The sequence below is a fragment of the Arvicola amphibius genome, chromosome 17 (genome assembly GCF_903992535.2).
Source record: "Arvicola amphibius chromosome 17, mArvAmp1.2, whole genome shotgun sequence".
Lineage (NCBI taxonomy): Eukaryota > Metazoa > Chordata > Mammalia > Rodentia > Cricetidae > Arvicola > Arvicola amphibius.
In genome coordinates, this window is record NC_052063.2 from 34019482 (window position 1) to 34042694 (window position 23213).

Below are 23213 nucleotides of genomic sequence, written 5' to 3' on the forward strand. Positions count from 1 at the left end.
ACCAAGACTTGTGACCTGCATTCTACCCCCGGGGACCAAAAGCTCTTCAGCAATCCACCTGGCCTTCAGTGACTGATGGGGGCTGCTGAGACATCCAAGCCCCCCCTGGGACAGAGAAACTCCTGCATTCTCAACCTCTCCAGCATGAGGACAGCCGCTGGTGGAACCACTAAGGCCAGGTATAGCCAACCTGACAAGTCACATATATGCAATGACCGAGTGTGCGTGGATTTCCGGGGTGTGCATTTTCAATTCATTCTAGCAAATCCGTTCTTTAGGAGAACCACTGGCTAAAACATCTCTCCCTCCAAGTTGACAATAGACAAACTACTGTTCTCTGTAACCTTCTGCCCCCAATAACAGTTCTAATAGGTGTTAGCCCTCTACTAGATTTTTTTTCTCATTAACATTAAGATATGCTGGGCATTTATTTTTCATCTTTGCAAAACAAAGACTCAAACTCCTCTTGTGGCTTCTTGTCCTGTGGCGGCTTCCTTATTTCTCTTGTCTTTTAATTGGATGCCTTCAGAAAGTGTTTTCTGAGTTTCTACTGCTAACATCTTTCCTCTCCTCCCTGGAGTCCATTCTCATCAGGCTTTGCACCGTGACTCCAGCCCAGTTACTCTCAGACATTCTTCCTCCTTCCTTCCCTTTCTTCTTCTTCTTCCTTCTTCCTTCCTTCCTTCCTTCCTTCCTTCCTTCTTTCCTTCCTTTCTTTCTTTCTTTCTTCTTTCTTTCTTTCTTCCTTTCTTTTACTTTCTTTCTCTTTCTCTCTTTCTCTCCCTTCCTTCCTTTCTTCTTTCTTTTCTTTTCTTTTTCTTTTTTGCTTCTGTTTGTTTTCTTAAGACAGGGTTTCTCTGTGTAACAGTACTGGCTGTCCTGGACCTGGCTTGATAGACCAGGCTGACCTCAAATTCACAGACATCTGCCTGCCTCTGCCTCCCAGTGCTGGGATTAAAGGCCTGCGTCACCACTGCCCGGCTCTCACAGGACTAATGGGTTTACAGATTCTCAGGCTCCAGCTTTCTCCACCTCTTAGCAGATTGCACATGGTTGGCAGTCATTCTGTGCTCCTTGACACAGCTTTTACTTGGTTTCCGAGGATGCCACCTGTGCTTCTCCCCTGCCTACTGTCGAGCTACTACTTGCTCAGCTGAGATGGATTCTTCATCTGCCAGGTGCTTGCTGTTGGAGAGCCCAGAGCCCGTCTTGGGCATCGTTCTCTCTTTCTACTTACTACCTTAGTGAATAAGTCGATTCAAAGTTTTTCAATAATAGCTCTGTGTTGATGTCTCCTGAGCTTGGAAATTCATCCCAGGTTCATATACTTGGCTGCCAACCTGACATTTCCATTTGACTATCACCCAGTGAACCTGTCCAAAGCCGAGCTGACATTTTCTACAATAAACATCACTGCCCTACATAGTTTCCCACCTGAGATTAGACATCTGAGATTCATTCTGTCTTTCTCAGCAACCCCTTACTCCGACCTTGTGCATTTTAGCCTGTTATCCATGTAGACATAGAAGTAACATGTGGTTAAATACATACTTAATATGCACAAGGCCCAGCTCATTCCCCAGTATCAAATAAGTGCCAATTAATCCATGTCTTCCCTTTGACCAAAACCCTTCATGTATAGGCATGTCTCATAGAGAAAAGACCAGCTTGCTGTCCCTTAAGGTCCTGTCATCAGCTTCCTGTGTTTCCACAGCTCCATTCTGCCTCGGCCACTAGCTGCCAGCTGCATGCTCTGACCCCAGCCACACACTTAAAGTTTGTCTTCAGGGTTGAGTGCAGTCCCCGACACAAACACTTTTCCTAGGACACAGATAAAGCCAGTGAATTGGTCTCCACTCATCAGACGTAACATTTTATTCTCTGCCTCTGATGTTGTTTAAAACGACTGCCCACACGTTTTGATCTTCTACTTTTGACACTTGTCACCTCGTACCATGCTGCAAGGCTTGGCTTATTATATCTACGTCACCATGTGCTGAATGATGGGGGTAACTTTGGGTTATTTGGTCATGAAATTTCTGCAGGTAGTACCATGCGCACAAACTGTGTTCGGTGCACACTGAGTGAAGATGAGGCGACTTAATACATTTAAAATCATAAGTTTTCTTTCACCCTGCTGACGTCTTTTCGGACTCAGTCCGCCTCAGCTGAGCATCTCTCACCTGCATCTCTATAAAGACACAACTTCTCCAGCCTCAGACACAAATCTCATCTAGCCCAGTGGTTCTCAGCCTTCCTAAATACAGCTCGCATGCTGTGGTGACCGCCAGCCATAAGCTTATTTCATTGCTGCTTTACAATGGTGATTTTGCTACTGTTATGAATCATCATGTAAGTATCTGATAAGACCCCTGTGACAGGTCGTTCATTTGATTCTCCAAAGGGGTCGTGACCCACAGATTGAGGACCACTAATCTACTATTTTCCTCTGCTTTATAAAGACCATTTTTCTCTTCTGGACTTGGTTCTTATTAAATGGCCTACTGAAGTTTCCACTTAGTATTCTAACAAATCCTTCACATCGTCCAAAATAAAATACATTGTTTTCCTTCTTCAGACTTACCACCCGTACCACGGTTTCAAAGTACATCTGTATTACCGTTATCATTCATCTAATTGCAAAGTCGCAGCTCTGGTCTCTTCTCCAGCTTGCCTTCCCTCTCTGCTTCCAAGCTGGAGGTCCTGCTTGGTCAGCTTGACATTCTAACGTCCCACTTTAACTTGGAACCAAAAACTACAAATGTGTATGCATATATGTATGTATATATGCATGCGTGCGTGCATGCGTGCATGTGCGTGCATGCGCTGCGCATGTGTGTGTGTGTGCATGGTTTTTATGAGACACCACACGGACGGTGGCTGGTGAGATGCTCAGGAAAAGGTACCCACTGCCAAGTCTAATGGCCTGAGTTCAAGCTCAGGGTCCATCAGGGTGGATTGAAGGGAAATGAATCCCCACAGCTATCTGGTCCTGACCTTCCTTACACACTGTGGCACACATACCACAATACACCGAGAGAGATAGAGATGAAGAGAGAGAGAGAGAGAGAGAGAGAGAGAGAGAGAGAGAGAGAGAGAGAGAGAGAGAGAAGCTTAAGTTTGATTTCTAGATTTCTACAAAGTTTTAAGTAGCAAAAACTGGCCCAGAGATTGAGAGGGCCAAGATTTTCCCCAAATGTTGCAGAGCAGAACTGGTTCACTGCCACTGCATGAAACTGAGTACTTGGGCAGGGTTCTGTGGCTGTGGAAAGTTTGGGAAAAGGAAGTGACCGCTGGCCAGGTCTAAGGCATGTGCCAACCGTACATACTCAGTGGAAGAACAAGGCAGACAGGATTCAGTCTGTGACTAAACGTGACATGTGCTCAGGCAATCCTAAGTTGCTAATATGAACGCGGATCCTAATTTTTGTTTGTTTGTTTTGTTTTTCAAGACAAGGCTTCTCTGAATGACCTTGACTGTCCTGGAGCAACTCTGCAGGCCAGGCTGACCTCGATTTGGGGTGGTCTGCTCCATCTGTCTCCCTGTGGATTTGCAGGAGGGTTAATTCGGCTGATCTTACTGGCTAGGCGGTGGTCCCATTCTCCCTTCACTGCTCCATGTGCGCTCCTCCAGACCCTCTGAAGAGGACGATCTTCTCAGAACAGAGGAGGACCGGTCTTTGGTCAAGAGTGTAAGAGTGGCTGTGCTCCCCTGCTGGACCCTCAAACAAGCTCGAAGTTAGTTTTATGTGTAATGTGTATGTGCACGGATTGTGCCAAGTACCCTGGAGCTCAGAAGGAAGCATCAGATATGATGGAAATGGAGTCACACAGTTGTGGAGCTGCCATGTGGTGCGGGGACTTAGACCTAGGTCTTCTGAGAGAGCAATAAGTGCTCTTATTACCATGGAGCCACGTCTCTAGCTCCCGAAAGCTGATTCTAAACCCAAGCTGCAGTGGCTTCACAAGATGATCATTAAATCACTAAAAAAGGATCAATTGGCATAAAAAGAGGAAAATGAAAGCTTGCAGGCATGAATTCCAATGTCCATAAGGAAAACCATGCTAGGGCACCACCAACAAATATCTAGCCTAGTACCTGGAATGCTGAGGCAGGAGGATTACAAGTGGAGGCCACGCTGTCTTCCCACCGACAGCCTCTCCTAAAATGTGGAAAAGAAAAGTCAGCAAAACTCGAGGCTAGTTAGAAATAGAGATTAACAAAGATCTCTGCAATTAGCTACATGGCTAGAAATGTAAGGATTCTAAACGGTACCCAGTTTGGAAACAGAACACTGGTGATTTGGGTAAAAGCAGTTCCAACTAGATTTAAGTGTACTTTTTGAAAAGGAATTATGACATTAAGAAGTTTGAATGAGAAAAAATACAGGATTGGGTACTGAAGAGGTGAACTTTGGGAACGATACATATGGCTGCATATGAGTCTAGCAATTGTATTTATAGATGGAGGACCTTAGTGTCGTAAATGCAGAAGCAGCAACAGCTGAGTCCCCACCTCCGTACCATACAGTCAGGTGGAGCCACTTCCTTTTCCTACAGAAAATTAAGTAATCTTTGTACTTATCTGTTTACCTCTGGCACGCTGCACGAGTTAAGTTTCCTGGGAAGTTTTAGGTCACAGCATCTAGGTACCTGGTTCTCAAGTTGTGGGGCTGACCCTTTGGGCTTGGCCAGCCCTTTCATAGGGGTTGCATATCAGATTGATTAATAACAGTAGCAAAATTACAAAGTAGCAAACAATAATAATTTTATGGCTGGGGGGGTGGTCACCACGACATGAGGAACTGTATTTTAAAGGGTCACAGCCTTAGGGAGGTTGAGAACCATTGATCTAGAGGGCTGTTTAAAGTAAAGAAACAAACAGACAAAAACAAAACAAAGGAAAAAAGACTTTGAGCTCTGTTAGTCTGGTTCCTGTGGCTGTAATGAAATATGGAGTTTGGGCACTTACAAAGACGTTTACCCCATGGTTTGGGATTTGAAGGACGTATGCTGGCTCTGGTGAAGGTGGTATATGGCACCAAGGGGACAGGAGCAAGTGTGGGAAGGATCACAAAACAAGACAGGAAACCAAGCATGAGACAGCTAGCCAGGCTCTCGGAAGCAGCGTTTCTCTGTGGGAACCAGCAGGTCCCATAAGAACTACTAAATTCCGTTTGAGGGTGCCCGCATTGACTCAGTTACCTTGGACTGGGCCTCACCTTTTACAGGCTCACCACACCATGTGACACTCAAGCCCAAGCTTCCAGCACAGAGGCCCTTGGGGGGCAACACTATACCCAACTCATATCATCTTCACTCATTCCTTCATTTATTTTTGTTGAAACTACCTCATTGGCATACAGGTTGACTGTTCAGTGTTTGCAATGTGTCACAGACAGCTTCATGAACAACTGCTTTCTTGGGCTGTTTTTATTTTTTTTTTCCACTGTGCCTTAGGAGCAAAAAGGTTGTGATAAGACCACAAGCATGGTCCCGGAGAGGCCTGCCAGCGAGGGAAAACAATTTGGGAGATAACTATTTGTGTACTTTAGCATATACCATACAGGGCTGATGAGATGTCGCAGGTAAAGGCCTCAGCAGAAAGGAAGGTCGTGAGCAGACAGTGTGCCGAGCCTGGGAAGAACTGTGGAGTTTTAATTCTGAGAGTGCTGTGGGGAGGGAAGGCACGAGGCATGGCTGAAATGGTAGCCGTGGGGTTACCTAGTTATGCTGTAACTAGGGTTTAAAGTGAGTCATTTGATCCACTCAGATCGACTTGAGAAAGCTATTTCTGGCAATAGTGAAGACAACGGACTGAGTAAAATAGGTAATGAGACCCATTAAGTCACTGCTGTAAATGACAGGTAAGAGCCTGAACTCCAGGTACCACCGTGGGATCCCAGGAGAGCTGTGGAAGACCTTGAGAAAACTCAGGTGCCAAGTCAACAGGAATTGGCGATGATTAAACGAGTGGGAACCTGAGCTGGGATCATTCTGGACAGGTGGGAACACAGGAACAACAGCTTCTGCCACCAGGGTGCTCCAAGTTTACGTGACACACGCAGGTTGTCAGGGGGAGAAAGCAAACGTCTTAGGATACAAAATCAGAGCTGGCCACAGAGGCTTACTGGACAAGAAAGAGTAGCATGTGACCATGCCATTTACGTAATTGAGAAACTCCTTCTGTCCACTGATTAACCCGGGAAAAATACAGTTATGTACATAACGTTGGGCAAATGAGGGAGCTGCCGAATTTCAACTCTGATCTGGAGATAGGCCAAAAAGGCCATATGTAGAAAAGAAAAGGGACCAAACCAAACACTGATGGGCCTAGGGATGTGGTCCCCTGGGAAAGCTCTCACCTGGCTCCAAACACTGATGGACCTAGGGATGTGGTCCCCTGGGAAAGCTCAGTTCAGCATCTCTAAAAGAACACCTAACCAAACAAGCACATAAATAAAAACCAAACAAATACAGCAAACAAACATAAAAACAACTCGGCAAAGGCACGAAAAACAACAATAAAAAGTAAACAAACCAGCTTTGTGAAAAACCACGATAATAACCTCACAGTGACATTGGGTGTTGTCTTCAAACTGGACCTAAGACACTGAGCTAAATCAAACAGTCATAGGCACAATAAAGTGGCATGAAAAGAAAGCAGTTGTAGACACAAATCTAAGCGTTAGCTTGCAACAGCTGTTGCTTTCATTCTTAAGAACGTTTGACAACGTAAATGTATTAAAAAGCTGCATGAGTTTCCATGAAACTTTCGCTTCATTCGTCATTGGTAGCTAATACATAATATACAATTGAAAATCAATTATTCAGATCCTTGGTATTAAATGAAGTGAGCAGGAAAGAGAGGGAACCTGAAATTTTACAGTAAGGATAGACTCGATCAACTACCAAAAATTATCAAAATAAACTATTAAAAAAAATAAAAATTTTTGTCAAAGCACTCCTATCCAATATCAAATTTCTTAAAAAAAATAAGAGACGTGACCCCAGATATCGGGCTAATTCTGTAAATGCACGCGTACAGACCCTCCGGCGAGTCTATTATTAAAAGACTGGACCAATCGCTTTTAGGTCACATTACCATACTCTTGTGTCACCCAGGTTAATAAATGCCTTAAGAAAGAGTTCTGGTAAACAGTTATTTCTGGAGCAACTCATGAAGGAATGGACCCTCTCTGAAGACTGGTTTTGTTTTGGAGGGACAGGGTACTGTTATTGAATGCGTTAACAGAATTCTGCCTTTAAAACTGCAAGCTCCAAACGATCCTATTGCACAAGATCCTGTGATCAGGGAAGACAGACAGAACATTCTACAGTGATATTCAGGTCTCAGTCTTCAGAAACACCGCAGCACCGAACATCTGCTGTCACGCTGGCTTCAAGTTATTTCTCTCACATTCCTGAGATGGTACGGAGTGTTCCAAAGGTACTGACTAGCCCTGCTCTGAGAACTAATTTGTGCTTTTCTTCCGTAGGAAGAAAATGAAATCCACACACGTCATTGTGGATGCTTATTAAGCTAAGGGCTACTCCAAGACCTTAAGAGGTCAAGGTTACACATAATAAATATCTTTAGCGTCAACAGTGGGATGAAGAAAGGCACTAGAGTTCGAGGACCATCTATTAAGATACGTTTGTACGAGGTGTGACCTTCTACCGGAAAACAAGAAAGCTCTGCTGAAAGTTGAACAATTCTACTTAGAAACAAACCAAATCTTAGGTTGGAGGTATAGCTCAGTGAATAAAGCACTTAATTGAGGCCCTGGGTTCGATCCCCAACATCACAAAAATAAAACGAGCAGACCAAGGGATCTCACATTTACCCTTGCCTTTATGTTATCGTAGAATGTAATGTCTACATATTTGTTCATTCACTATGAAATATCAATATGGTGTATACTCTTTTCTTGCTGATGTCAGAGGAGCTGAGCTTCTCTTTCCTAGACAGGTAAGATTTATATTTGATCCACAAGTTTGGCTGAAGCACAGTGAAATTATGCTGAGAAAGCCAGTTTTTTTTCCTCCTGTTTAGAAAGATCTCTTTTTATTTTATGTGAGAGTTTGTCTACAAGCATGTCTGGGCACCATGTGTATGTCTGCAGCTTGTCGCATCAAAAGGTATCAGACCCACCCCTTGCACTAAGTTACAGATAGTTGTGAACCACCCTGAGAGTGCTGGGAACTGAACCCAGGCCCTCTGTGAAATCAGCAAGGGTTCTTCACTGCTGATCCATTTGGCAACCCAGTAACCGAGCATTTCAATTTCAAGTGTTGACTTAAACTTCTGTGCCAAAATTTGGAAAAAATAACTCCTTCAAAAGAAATTCATAATTAGGAAGTCCACGTTTGGACTTCAGGTAACAATGTAGACAAACTGATAATAAGACTTCAAAAATCTGACAGTTTAATAAAGCCACAGTAAGGGAAGTCACTTCTAGTTGCTCGTTGTCCATGGAGGCACACACTTCCTGTCTTAGATTCTAAGGTCTGAGGGGAAAGCTTGCAGTGGTTTAGGCTTGGGACCCTGGCTCTCAATAGAGAAGGACACAGAGCAGGAAAACCCTACCTCTACCACGTACGTCCTCACAGGAGATTCCGCTTTCTCAAGCACGGTTTAGTTTGCTTTAAAAAACTGCAAATGGCGGAATCCCACACCTTCAACTGTCTATTTTTTAAATTTAGTAAGCTACACTAACTCTTGCCATGGCAATTCATTATGGGCCAGAGTATTTTCTTTAAATGGCACATAAATAAGAGTTTTCTAAGAACAAACGTCGAGTTTTATCATCAGAGCCCTCAAAGTGTAGTAAGTTTATCTACTCTATTGCTTGGAGCCAGGGTACACAGTGTTGAAAATCTCCCATGCATTCATACATGCATGAGCTTGACATGCAGCATCCTCCCTTAATACTGTTTAATACAAACAGATGGGACGACAAAGTTAGTAGGATACGTTCATTAAAAAAAAAAAAATTGCTACAAAATACTTTAGAGGCACGGTGCACGGTCCAACCAGCCACTGTGTGTACACCAACCACAATCAGTGAAGATTACTAAGGCGGCGCAGACTGGGGTGGCATCTCACACCCACTGTGGATGGAAAACCACCTTCACCGTGGCGCTTTCCACAGCAGAGACAGGCGATCCAGAACACTCTAGTTCTAACACAAGCCATGGAGGACGGGAAACTCCTGTGGCAGACATTAGGTACCGGGCCACAAAGGCATTGGCTTCATTAAGGAAATAGGGATTATGGGGTCATTCGAGCTGCAGCTGGGACCAGTCGGCAGCGGCAACAGATCTGTTTGTGAGGCTAGGAACACCTCCTGGTGACTGTGACTCATCCGGAGTGCACTTGCCTGTGACCCACGTGAGGACAGTTTGTTAACCATCCAGGGGGTGGGGTGGGCTGAATGGGCCCTTTGGCTGTACTTTAATATGCTAAGTATAACTTCAATTCATTTGAGATGTGATAAATACGAATGATAAAGGTTTAAAATGCATTGAAAAACAATAAAATCTCTTATTGTATAAATGGGGGGTTGGCACCAAATGACACATTTATTAAATGTAATGTGCAAAATAGAATAAAGTGGCCTCTATTCAAAAAAAGGTGTAAGATGGGATTATTTAAAAGGCTTTAGTACTCATTCTCAATAAAAAGAAATCTGGCTTTATAAAAAATACATAAAATGGACTTATACCATTAATTTACATAGGATATTTTTCATATAAAACAAAGTTATAAAATACTTTTTAAAATGCATTTTTATATGAAAGTTATTCCCAGTATAAATTTTTATAACTTTTTGTAATTTTGGTTCCTCTGTATAAATAAAGCATTTTTTTTTTCCTTTTTAAACTTTGTAAGTCCATTTAGAAACATTGGATTCTGTCTCTTTTAAATAGGAGCCCAGATGAGGTAGCATGTGGAAGCTTTCTTTTGGTCCCTTCCGGTCTATGTGCCCAAGTCACAAGGCTGGCAGTCTGGAGTCCTGTACGTATCTAATGTCTGTTGATCAGTACCCTTGTGATTATCCTCCTGGAACTCGGTCCTTTCTTTCACATCTTCCTCTGACTCAGAGTCCAACTCTGCAGAGGAAAGCTCTGTCACGTGAAAGGGCCTCGGCTGACAGTCTGGCGGCTTCCCAAAGCTTGAAAAGGCGTCCAGGTGAGGTCTCCTCAGAGGCTTTCCAAAGGTACCTACAAGAAAAGAAAATCCCATGAACACATGGGTCCTTTCGCCGAAAGGAGCCAGCATGTTTCCATTAACACGATTAAGTTTTCCCCAGCATCCTATGTGGGAGTCAGTGTGTGCTGTGAACACATGGTCTATAGAATGCAGCACAGAACACCTGCATACCCATGTTTTTAACAAACATGCCCATTTTTGTTTTCTCCTGACCCTCAGCAACACTATCCACTGAGCACTGAAGTTCCTGAAGCCTGTCAATTGAAAAATGCCCTGGAGCCCTTGCCTGAGGATTTCTGAGCTCATGATTCTCCATGAAGGGTGACTGCATAATACGCAGTCAGTGTATTTCGGCAGATTCTTGTCTTGCCCTTTTTTCAACTGTAGCAAAAAACCATCTGATTAACTAAAATGCCTATCCAGTTCTACAGAATATACTTTCTTTTTTTTTTTCTTCAGGAAAGTATAGAAATACTGGAACAATGGATAAAATTTCTTAAACACTTAAGGAAAATGGTTTGGAATTTTTTCTTTAAAAACAACCAAGAACACAAAAACACACCACGGCAGGTTGAGGCTTGTTTCTCTGACTGCTTCACTCAGTAAAAACGGCAGCATTCGCTCTCTGTTCTTCCCTCTAACTGTTCCTACACATGAGACCAAAAAAAAAAAAAAAAAATCTCACAATCTACCCGTGGGGCTTGCTATTGTCTACCTGCACTGGTTCGCCCTGCAAGCACTGCAGGCCTCTGCCGACGATCATCTCAACTGTCTGAAGCTTGGCTAGGTAGGATGCTGCCTTCCTGGCTTCCACTGTGAGTTCAGTTAGAAGCCACCAGACGTATGAAACCACAACCATGCAGAGAACACAGCTCCACCCCTCAGGCTGCCGGGACCTAAAACCACTTTTTCCACATGGCTGACAAACTCAGCTCCTAAGTCATTCCCCAAACCCTTGTCTCCTACATGCCACACACAGCATAGCCCAGAAAGCTCCTGGGGCTTAGGTACAGATTAAATACATAACCACACACAATTCCCAGCCCTGACTGCAGTTTAGAAAGACCTGCAACTCGGAGGACATCACAGTCACATTAGGAATGAAACCATTGCCCAAAGCAAAATGAGGCTTGAATCAAAGAAGTAAGGTAATCCCCAGCTTGATAAACTTACCCATGAAAGAATTACTTGAAGTAACTGATCCTGGTTCCTGACTTGTATTAAAATCCAGAGAGGACTTGTTTAAACACAGAGGCTGAAGCGTGGGTCCCTCGTTCTGAGTGTACATGAAGGTCATGGGCTTTCGTGAGTGTGGCCACGGGATGCTATTGAGGTTCCGTTCACAGGGCTCCTCTGAGGGATGAGTGCACGGGAAGCAGTCCTTCTTCATGTAGCTGGTCTCATAGTGGTCCATTAGAGCTACCCTCGGGTCAGAACTGCATCCTTTTCAAGGTGGTTCCACAACAGGAGACACAGCATGTCAGGAAGGATGCAAAGGAAGTAAGATGAGAATGCCTCACTGAGAAAAGGTACCAACCCATGAGGCTAAACATAGATACGAATTATGGGTTAATTTAAGTTGTAAGAGCTAGTTAGTAATAAGCCTGAGCAATAGGCCAAACAGTTTATAATTACTGTAAGCCTCTGTGAGTTTATTTGGGACTGAATGGCTGTGGGACTGGGTGGGACAGAAACTTCCATCTACAGAAGTCTTTTCAGGAAACAGAACTGTATTCAGTCAAGAAAACCATACCTGGAAGATAAACTTCAAATGGATCTGGGCCGTATACATTCCCCTTCAAGTACACAGGGCCTGCGGAGCCCACAAATGGGCAGAGAAATGGGTCAGGGGCAGCGTCCACCTCGGCTTCGCTGCTGTTGTCAATATGGCATGTCCCTTTAAGAAACAAACCCCAGTCACCGAACTGGTACTAAATGTCATTCAACATTCGCTCTGGTTCTGTATTTTCCACATTTACAGAAGAAAATTTGGCTAGGATGTAATAAGAAAAAGTACACACATACATAGGAATTTTTTTTTTCCAGTTTCTTGAGGCCCATGAAGCTGAAATTGTAATGGTCCATTAAAGCTATTCTTGGATCTGGACTATAAATGTTTTAAATTGGGATCCACCAATCAGGGCAGCTATAGTTAAGTCCCGATAAGCACTGAGCTAAGTGTGCCAACCTTATTGCTAGCCCCACTTGGATTCTAAAGGAAGTGGATCTATGCGTACAGCCATGGTTTGAACGCTCAGCACTAGGGCCTACTGTAAAATGTTCCAGATGACCAGACTCAATGACTAGTAACCGTAGTATCCTACCTCAAAGTTGAGTCAAAAAACCAAGCCAAAACATCTCCCGGTAGCTCAATTAAACATATGGGACAATAAAACAGCTAGCAGTGGACACAGTCCACTGGCAAGTGTTCGTCTCACTGGTGACTAAACTCTGAAGCTGAAAACAAACATGCTTCCTTCCCAATTACGCAGTCCGGTAGAGAGCAACTATAAACACTCAACAAAGGTGCATACTAAACGAGAAATGCTGAGAATAGCCCACAGCAGGTTTTCACAGGTAGAGTTCCTGGCATGTGCCCAGCACTGTGTGTGTATTTTCCCAGTCTTCCTGTAAACCACCTATCTGGGAAGTGCTCCAATTGCCTGTGTACACCAGGAATGTGTCTGGGCTGAGAGGCTCCTGCAGCACGCTTCCTCCATCTTTAGTATCAGACACATAAGGCACCCACAGCGGAGCGACATCACATTCCCCCAGTCGTCTTTAAGGCACCTGGCCTCTGTCACTATGCAAGAAACGCCAACCCAGGACACTCAGCACCAAAGAGCATTCACAGTGCAAAGGGAAGAGGACATCCTTGGATAAATTAAATTCGACCTAATTTGCCTATCTTCTTTTATCATGAAAAAGTGTTTTTCAAGAATTTAACAAAAGGATAAAAATAAGTGTGCATGTGTACACGTGTGTGTGCACGTGTGTGTGCACACGAGCTTGCACACTTGCACATAAAACAGCAGATGCCCTGGAGCTGAAATTACGGTAGTTGTGAACCACTGAGAAGCAAAACCAAGCCCTCCAGAGGAGCACTAAGTGCCATCTCTCCAGGCTCCAGACACTGGAATTTTGGGGGACTTCCATGAATTTTGTAGAGCACTTCCGATAGCAATTCTCCTCAATCTTAATCCTTCCAATCCATGAGCGTGGGAGATCTTTTGGTTTTCTACCATTTTTTCTTCAGTTTCTTTGTTCTGTGTTTCAAAGTTTTACTTGTGCTGGTCTTTCTCTTTGTTTAGATTTGTTCCCCCAAGCAGCTATAAAAGGGCACTATTCCTACTCAGAGGGGTCGATTATCTTTCTCTGAGGTTGATTCTCTCTTTCTCATGAGTGCCTTCCCAGTAGTATCTAGTCTTTAAGAAAACCTTAATATCCATTCTCAAAAAAACAGTAAGTGAAGGCGGGGGTGAGGGAAGGGTGGGAATAGAAGGGGAAGAGGGGGGAGGGAAGAGGAGAAGGAAGAGGATAGGGTGGGTGAGAGAACTGTATTTTTGCTAGAAATCTGGGCTAGGCCCTCATCACCATCATCATTTCTTCTTGAAAATTACTGTGACATCTGGGACGTCCTCCGGGACTTTAAAACAACCGTCCCTGGACATCTTAGACACTTACCAGCACTGTCATGCTGTGGTAAGAAAAATCCGCCTGAAGAAGTAAGGAACTGGTGGTGACTTCCGCTTTCCGAGGAGATGTATCCATCCTGTCTGTCAGCTAACGTTCCCTGAGATGACAGATACTAGGGATATCGGCCGGCAAGTTGGTCTCATCTGTAATCAAACAACAGCATCCATCAAGAGCCTTGCTCCTGGAGAGCTGCCGGCACTGGCAGGATACACTACAGACTGGTCTGGTTCTGTAACACCAGTTAAGGAACCGATCTATTCTGGAAAAAACCAGGAACGGCCCATGGCTGCCTTTTCAGCTCTGGGCCCGAGTTAATTTTCACTTTATTGCTCACGAAATACACCCCTGCCCAAATTTCAAAACCATATGTTCAAAAGGTAATGAGTCAAAACCATAAATGGAGCCTTGGCTTGCTCTCATCTCATCAGTAGCAGAGGTGGCAGGCAACCCTCGCGACAAAATCACCGGCTGGGCTGTGTGCATGCGTACACAGAACACGAAGAGCTGCCACTAGAGGGTGAGCCAACTCGCATGCTGCGGCTCCTGCCTCCTTGCTTGCTTTCATCCTGAAGAGGATGGGAGGGATTTCACTGTGCTTTGGGTTTTATCTCCTGCCATCAGGATATCCCGATGAGGTTTTAGTAAAAAAAGATTAATCTCTGCACATCAGCGTTATTTCAGGCTTTGGGGGGTTGTCATTGTTTAGCTACCCGCATTCCTGCAGCTCGCAGCAAATGAGTCACCCTTGGATACAGACTCAGACCCGTGAGACACCTCCTAGAAGGGCCTGCCTACGAAACCACAAATCCACATGACTCCCACAGCCCGGGCAGGCTGCTTGTTTACACACCTGTGTTGGTAATGCTGCAGTCTTCGTTCCTCCGCCTTGTGTGGTAGATGATGACCACCCACACGAGGGATGTGCCCACCACGCAGCAAACCACGGCTATGATCACGACGCCCACGGTGGCCCATCCGTCATCGTCTAAGGACGGGGCAGTCATGTGCGGGGAGTCGCAGGTGGGAGTGGGAATCACGCTGAGGCGCATGTTGCCTCTCTCGGTGCCGAGGGTATTGGACATTTCACACGTGTACTTCCCGGCGTCGCTGATGTCAGAGTCCACGATAATGAGCAGCTGATTGCCGGCTGCGAAAAAGTGCCTCTCGGTCACCACCAGCGGGCTGTCATCTTTTGTCCAGTTCAGCCTGGGGGGTGGACTCCCACCAGCGATGCACTGCAGGACCGCCGTTTCTCCCTTGGTGACAGTTCTGTCTAACAGAGGCCGCAGAAATGATGGAGTCTCTGAAAGCACAAGGTTTGAGATTTCCTAGATGAAAACTGGGTTCCATTTAGGAGCTCGCAGGGGAATTTATTCAAGTCTTATACCCCTACAGCTCGTTGAACAGGTGCCATTAACGAGGCCCCCAGTCAAGGCAAGCTTGGATCTTATCACCCATCCCACCAGTTTTCGAGTTTCTACCCTCACCCTCCCTCATATGTTCCAAGGTTAGTAAATTAGGGGAAGATAAAATATTTTTTTAATCTAGAAAATTGGTAAAAAAAAATATAATTTCATGCACAAGGCTGTTGATACGTTGACAAAGGCGCAACACTCTTTAGGGATTTCCTTTGATTACTCCGTATCTGTGTTTGACATGTACGTGTCTGGTGTGCGGGAAGGTGTGTGCTCCTGTGGAGGTCAGAGGGGTAGGCTCCCTGGGGCTTGGAGAGAAAGGCAGGTGAGAAATGACACTGTGGGAACCAAAGGCAGGTCGTCTGAAGCGGGACATACTCTTAAGCACCCCATGTTTATTTCTTTAAAATGAAGTTTCTCCATGCCAGAGACCTTGAAAGGCCTTCCTCTGTTCCCTGACATCTTAGTAGGTTATTTGTAGCTCTCCTCGAGACACGGGAACTATGAACGTGTTCCAAATCTGAGAAACACCTGTTTAAGTAGGTGATAAGAAACTGGGACTTCCACAGAGGCACGGGAGGTAAAGGAAGGGGACGGGTCTTCCCCGTCTATCTATAGACACTTTCCTACACACTCTTTACAACGCTGAGATGTCCAACAGTTATGAATAATGCCGGCCTACGAAGATAAGAGTGGAGGCTGTACTTGGAGTGAAGGGGGCAGCGTCATCTCCCTGGTCAGAGGCCTGAATATGTAAAATGTCTCCTGGCTTCAAAGCTACCCAGAGGCTGTTCTTTTGAAGACAGAACTCTCTGTGTCTTCATCTGCCTCGTCCCCCCAGCTGCTTCTAAGAAGAAGGGTCTCTGGGTGAGTCGGGGCATCAAGAGGGACTCAGAGTCTGAGGAAAGCACCTGCCTTACCTAGCACCGTCAGGGTAGCGTTTGCAGAAACGCTGCCAGCGCTGTTCTGAGCCGTGCAGCTGTACACCCCGATGTCCTCGATCTTCACGTCCACAATGAAGAAGACTTCGTCCTCAGGCATCACGTGCATTCGCCTCTCCCGGGCAGCGGGGAAGTCTGTGCCTCCATCCTTCTGCCAGGCTATCTGTGGGGCTGGGTGTCCCACAGCAGCACACTCCAGGCGGGCCATGGCCCCAGCGCGGATGGTGAGGTCCATGGGGGTCTTGGTGAAGGAAGGCAACACTGAAATCACATGAGCCATGCGGTTGACATCAGCGTTCCAAGGGTTGTCTGTCCTGCCCTACTTCTGGGTACTCAAGGAGATACGTGACTTAGGTAAGGCAGGGTTAGTACTGCAAGACAGAGATGCTAAACTTGAACTGGGCTTGAAGCTGGGCTCAGGTGGGACGGAGTCAGAATGACACTCGGGTCGCAGGCACAGGATCTTCGGACGGAAGATCCTCCCAGCAGACATTCTCTGGCTACATTTTAGCTTTCTCAGAAATTAAGTGTGAGATCTGGGGCAAATCAGTCAATCTCTCTGCGCTGTGACTTCATCTATTCTTCCCCAGTTCTGCAGGACCTAACGTTTGGTGACTGTGTCCCGTTCTACACTTTCAATTCCCCTGTGTGCCAGGCCTTAGCAAGGGCCCGCTCAACGCATTAATAAATCATATCCCAAATCATCTACCAGGCAGACATTAACAGTTAAAACAATAAAGTGGAGAGCATCCAAAATACAATCTTAGAGCTGCAGAACTGCCTGCCTGCCATGCAAAGGTTGCTACAGCACCACTGTTTGCTCACGCTGGCCACTATGGATGCATTTAGGGAGCGCTACCCAAACTCCAAGGCGCTCTGCCAAGCCGCCAACACACACATTATCTAATTTATGGGTCACGGCATTTCAAAGAAATGGCACTTAGCATCTCTTTTTATTTTGTTTTATTTTTATGTGCCTTAGTGTTTTGCCTGTGTGTGTGTGTGTGTGTGTGTGTGTGTGTGTGTCTGTGTGAGGGTGTCAGAACCCCTAGAACCAGAGTTACAGACAGTCGTGAGCCGCCGCGTGGGTGCTGGGAACTGAACCCTGGTCCTTTGGAAGAGCAAACAGTGCTCATAAACACTGAACCATCCACTTCTCCAGCCCCCATCTCTAGTTGGAAAGATAGAGGTACAAAGGTAAGACACTTGGTGAGAGTCGTAACTATATATCAGGAACGACAGGAATTCACACCCAGCATGTTTTAAAGGCAGCATGCTGCGTGGTCCCACATATCACCGTGCCCCAGAGAGAGCAAAAGTATCTGGTTCATTTTGATTCTGGTTCATCCTGCCATATCCAGAGAGGCGAATCCAATAAATCATTGCTTTAGATACGAGTAATAAAGAACAGCGATTTTTCTGTAGCTAGGTGGGAAAGCACGGAAAATAAAAAGCAGGGGCGGGTGGGGGAAGAGAGAGAAGGGAAGGGGAGCACACGGACACTGCAGCTGATACTAAACGGTATCTTTTAACACTAGAGGGAAGTGGACCACGCACTGTTTACGGTGAGCTTGGCTTTGACGGAGTAGGACGACCCGAAGTGGTTGGAGATGATGCACTGGTACTTCCCCTCACTGGCGAAGGCCACACTGTGCAGCCTCAGGATGGTGGTGTACTCCATCACCTCGCCGCCCTGGGCCCGGAGGTGTGCGTAGTTCTCCATTTCAGCGTCCGGCAGCAGTTCGTTGTCTTTCTTCCAAGCGAAAGTCATCGGGGAGTCACTGCTGCTGGCAGCGGAGCAGGTGAAACTCACGTTGGAGCCTTTGATTGCTGACTGCGTTTCCGGTTGAACCGTGATCTGGGGCTTGGGGAAATCGTCTGTTTAAAATGGAGAAGGAGGAAGCAGAATGATGTGAGGGGCCTCAGAGTCCACCGCCGCTCGAACGCCAACAACGGGAAACAAAGCAGAGAGCAGCTCAGGGGTGACCCCAAGCCTGTGTTTTACAGACACATCGGCGGGTCCCGGGGATGAGCGACAACCTGGGAGAAGGCTCAGAGGTAACCTGCCGGGGGTTCAGTGGAGTAGAAGGCACCGTCATTTTCTAACTAAGAGGAGTGGTGCCTCAAAACGGTCTTAGACGTTTATGCCACATGTCTGGTATTTCGTATATGCACAAGAAGAGAGGTTAAGACGGCACAAGGGAAACCAGACCGCATTTAAAACCGAGGGATGCAGGGGTAAGGCTGGCCGAGAGCAATTAAGTGATTGTTTTAAAAGAGCCCACAGAGAGGGCTTGCGATGTTCCCAGCACAAGGAAATGATTTACGTTTGAGGTGATGGATCTACTGGGTAGCAGCCTAATCTGCTCACAGGACTTCTTTGTGCACCAAACGGCCACAGTGCACTCGTACACAAGGATGATTACCATAATCAACATATTAGTTACCATTCAATGAAAGAATATTTTTTTTATAAGGAAGAAAGAAGAGCAGTTTTAAAACTTCTAGGCTCACAGATGATCTTTGAACGTTATTCTCAGCGTCTACAATCTTTTGCTCAGGCCCTCCATCCAAAAGAGCAACCAAACTATAAGCAAGCGAACATCCGTGAATCATCAAGATGGCAACAAGCAGCTGGAGAGATCCGGCTGCTCTTGCAGAGGACCTGGGGTTTGTTCCCAGCACCACAGTGCTCAGCTCATAACTGCCTATTACCTACGATTCTGATTCCTCGTCTGGCCCTCCGGGCACCTGTGTACGCCCGATGCACAGACAGACAAATCGGCCGACACACCGGCATACGCATATGTAAGTAAACTAAGAAAAGACAGTAATGAACAAAAAGCAAACAAACCCCAAAAGCCAAAAATAAATCAAGCAATCGAAAAAGCATGTGCGAGCTAGCGCGCTGGCTGGGGCCTGAAGTGGGGCAGCCCATCAATCACGCTGCCTGCCGCACAGCCTGTTGGGTTACATTATAATTAGAGCTGGGCAACTCCCCGTTCTAAGCAGTTATTTTTAGTTCCCTGTTACTTTTTGGAAGAGTTACCTTTTTTGAACTTCATTTTCTCAGAGATGGCCCTAAATAAACCCTGAAGGAAGCTACCAGATCTTCTGGATAATGGTTGATCTGAAAACACAAGTTTGGGGCCATGAACGGAAGCAGAGTGCTCCTCCGGACCACAGCTTGGCTGTCCGCTTCCAACCCTACGCCTGTGAGCTGTTAAAGAGGACGGTTGCTTCTGTGTGATTTTTTTTTTTTTTTTTGAAATTTCTATCCCATAAATCAATGTTCGGATTCACAATGGGGAAGGAGAAGAAAGAGACGAGCACGGCAGAGGATGCATATGGGTTTGTCTCACAGTACTGGGGTTCGTACATCCAGGCCAGAGAACTAGAGATAGAGAGTGTATGGAGAAGGAGTAAGAGGCCCTTGTGGATGATCGCCAAAAGCTCATTTGGATCCAAAGCCTACATCAGAAGTTTTATTTTTAAAAATTGCTGGCACCATTACATTCTGCAACCTTGTATGAAGCAAAGCAGTATGTAGTCAGATTTTAAATGATGCCAGGATAAAATGTGGATCTATAGTTTCTTCTCACACATGCTTAAATTCAAGCAAATTTTGATTTTGTGTTTTATACACACATTTATTTTTGTAAAGGTTTCCAAGGCAGCTAAGAGTATCTATGACAGAAAACTGTATCAGAGATGGAAACTTTATTTTATTTTAACCACAGTCTGTTCCTAACTAGCCACAGGAATTCTGGGTAAGACGACTTCAAATACTGAGATTTTTGGTTGCTAAGACAATGGATCTTAAAATGATTTACAATGAATTCGAACTTGCCCTTCCTCCTGTTGCTTTACCTGCCAACAGTTAATGTCTCAGTGGTCTTAATTCCTTGGCTACTGAAATTTCTTTCCTCCAAGCCTCGCAACAAACCCCAGAGTTAAAGAGCAGAAAGCAAACTGCACGAAGGTGCCGTAAGTCCCGCCATCTTGGATGGAAGAGGAGCTTAGTGCTAGCCTTGACCCTTCCTGAGAGCGGTAGGCAGTTATGGTTGCTGAGGAAGGGGGGAGTCATATAGCTATATAGTACATTGCCTGTTCATGAGTAAATAATGTACCCAACCATGCGCATATAGACGCTTATTAAACAAGGTGGGTCACCAAAAAGGACGTGGAAGTAGGAGCTGGATGCTGGAAGAAGGGGGCTTGGTGGGAGAGGACAAAGGGCAGGCAAAGGGCAATGGTGAGGAAATATTTATGTACACACATGAATTAGTGAAAATAATTTTTAAAAACAGAACACTGATTTTTTTTTTTTTTTTTTAAAGGGGCAAATGCCAGCTAAGGCGCTTTCAGGTTCCCTGGATTGGTAGCTCTGAGCTACGAACCCACCTACTTAGGAAGCTAGACTGTGGAGTGAGTTCCAGGCTACCCTGAACAACTCAGTGAGTCCCCATCTCAAAAACGATAAACAGAAGGGCGAGGAGAGGGGAGCCCAGGACACAAGGCCCAGGTATGACGTCCATGAACACACAGAAGACCGCAGCTCCCAGGCTCAGGCACCATCTGTGAAAGCTAATACGAGAAACTACAATTTTCTCCCAGGCCTCTAAAAATGGTAGCAGCAAAATCAAGAGAGCAGGTGTCACTGTAGCATCACTACAGACAGCTGTTGATACGCCGTTTACAGAACCAGAGTCGAAAGCCAGGCAGACGCTGCCACAGCTGGGCGGAGAGGAAGGGTGGGGGAAAGCAGAGCAGGAGAGGAGCACGGGGCCAACTCTCAGCTCGTTCAAGATCTGACTTCATCCTTGCCACCAAACCATGCTGATGCTAAACCAAACAGGAGGACGCGCCGGCAAACTCTACCAGTGTCTGGAAAACGCTAACAGGCAGCCCACTCTAGATCCACGTCGCCTACCTCGGAAAGTTCCTATGAAGAACACACACACATCTCGTCAAACGCATTGTCTGGACAAACGAGCGGGAAAAGGGGAATTAATGAAAATCAAGGACGGCACGTTTACTCACCACATACAAAGCCATCTGGGCTGACGGTAAAATGCTTCTCCCCTTCAGCAGCTGAGGGTGGGCACAACTGGCATTTATGAAGCTCTGAAAGTTATTCTCCACCACCCACTGTGGGAGCCATTTTAGCTGGCAATCACACAGAAGGCTGGATGTATTTAAATGCCTGAGGAGAGGAATTACATTCAATTTGTTTGGTATGAAATGCAGACTTCTACAAGTAAGTCAAACTTAAATAAATACTAACCAAGTGAGGAATTTGGAAGCCGAATGCATGAGGTTGTAAATATCCTATAGTCTACCTTAAAATGTAAGAAACGAGCTAGCAGGGCCTCTGTTTTCTCCTGTTCTTATTGTCCTATTGAGGCAGAAGTGCTGATATGTCAAAATTCCTAACTAATACAAAATGAGAACTATATTTAGGAACCATACTATATATGGTCCCACAGATTTAAGCTGCAAATTCAAAACAGAGAGAGAAAGAAATTCCAATCGCACGCAAGGGAACAAACAGCCCGCTTCCCTTGTTTCTGGTATAAACATTAATAGCGTCAAGAATGTGCTAGATGCTCTTTTTTTGATGACATATCACATGACAGCTCCCCTTCGGGGCGTGACTTGAAACTGGAGAAGGAAAAGGGAAAACTTACAGTTGCTGAAGTTTCTTCATTTGGGAAAACGCATTGCTCTGCAGAGACATGATGGCGTTGTCACTCAGGTCCCTGGAAAACAGCCAAATCCAACACAGCAGGGTGAACGACGGCAGGGCGTGTCCTTCAGGCCTGGCCACACCCCACTGCCCACCCACTCGACGGGCAAACACTCTACGTTCCTTGTCATGTGCCTATGGGACCACTGCAGCAGAGTCTCTCAGAAAGCTCTGGCCAAGTCACCCAGAGATGGGTTCAGTCATGGGGAAGAAGGGGGGTCATTCCTGACACCAATCCCAGAGTGTTGACTCCTCAAGGGCGCTGGCTGATCCGCCTGCCACTTAGTTCTCATTATTCAAATTTGCTATAAGTGCACAACTTAAGCTTCATGGTTGCGCGTTTTCAAAACATCTTTTGTAGGCCACTTTCTGTGATGTGTGTTTGGCTATACATTAATGCAGACATTCCTAAAGCAACCCAGAGAAAGATGGCTCTCCTATGTAGCTTGGCATGAAAGGGAATTGTTGAGCCCATTATCCAGCCTAATTCTGTCACAATAGCTCTCCACTGCAAAAGCAGCGATGTTCACAGATGTACTCAATAAAGCAAATAAGGTTCCAGGCAGGACATCCAGTAAATGAGAGGATGCTCGTGTTGACTTTATTTTTAACTAGTACTTTGAAGCAGCGAGAGCTAAACTATCCACCACAATGGTTAATTCCTTCATCTTTTTTTTTTTTTTTTCACAGTCCACAGCATATAAGGGGGATTTTGAATGAGCAAGTAGACTGGAAAACAAAGAAGGAAGGTGCTAGACTTGGGTAGGGAAAGAGTCTGGGAGACTCAGCGAAGGTCAAGGAAAATTGAAGCAGAGGTTAATACTCTGCTGATCCACTAATTCCACTTTCCCAGAAACGGAACGGGCCAGTTGACAAATGCTTTGGCTAGTTTTCCTCTGAAAATAATCTGTTTCAGTAACAGCAATCTTGGCTTGACATGGCAGTGCTCAGTTTTGCAGACTCATTCTGCCATTTCCAACTGCACTGCTGTCGGGGGAGCTGGCAATCCATGTCTCTCTTGAAACAACTGGTAAGGTTGTGAAAGCCTACAAGGCAGCCGGCAGACTAACTCCCAAATACACAGTCCTGGTGAGGTACAACCCCGATGTGCATCTAAATGATAACATTGTCCAAGTTAGCATGTAGGAAAACTTATGGCTACAAGCATTCCTCAATCGAGCAAACATTCCAAACTA

General features: G+C 45.5%; 1 protein-coding gene across 1 annotated transcript in view; it reads right to left on the reverse strand.

The window, feature by feature from the left end:
* Positions 1-9555: 9555 nt before the first annotated feature.
* The window catches only part of Lrig3 (leucine rich repeats and immunoglobulin like domains 3), a 48427-nt gene continuing 34769 nt past the window's right edge, over positions 9556-23213 (reverse strand). Inside the window, 11 exon segments of the mRNA XM_038314533.1 lie at positions 9556-10227; positions 11390-11659; positions 11970-12113; positions 13901-14026; positions 14029-14055; positions 14763-15215; positions 16248-16529; positions 17826-18146; positions 21312-21344; positions 21347-21474; positions 21959-22030. Coding sequence (XP_038170461.1) covers positions 9983-10227; positions 11390-11659; positions 11970-12113; positions 13901-14026; positions 14029-14055; positions 14763-15215; positions 16248-16529; positions 17826-18146; positions 21312-21344; positions 21347-21474; positions 21959-22030 — 2101 coding nt within the window. The 3' untranslated portion in view covers positions 9556-9982.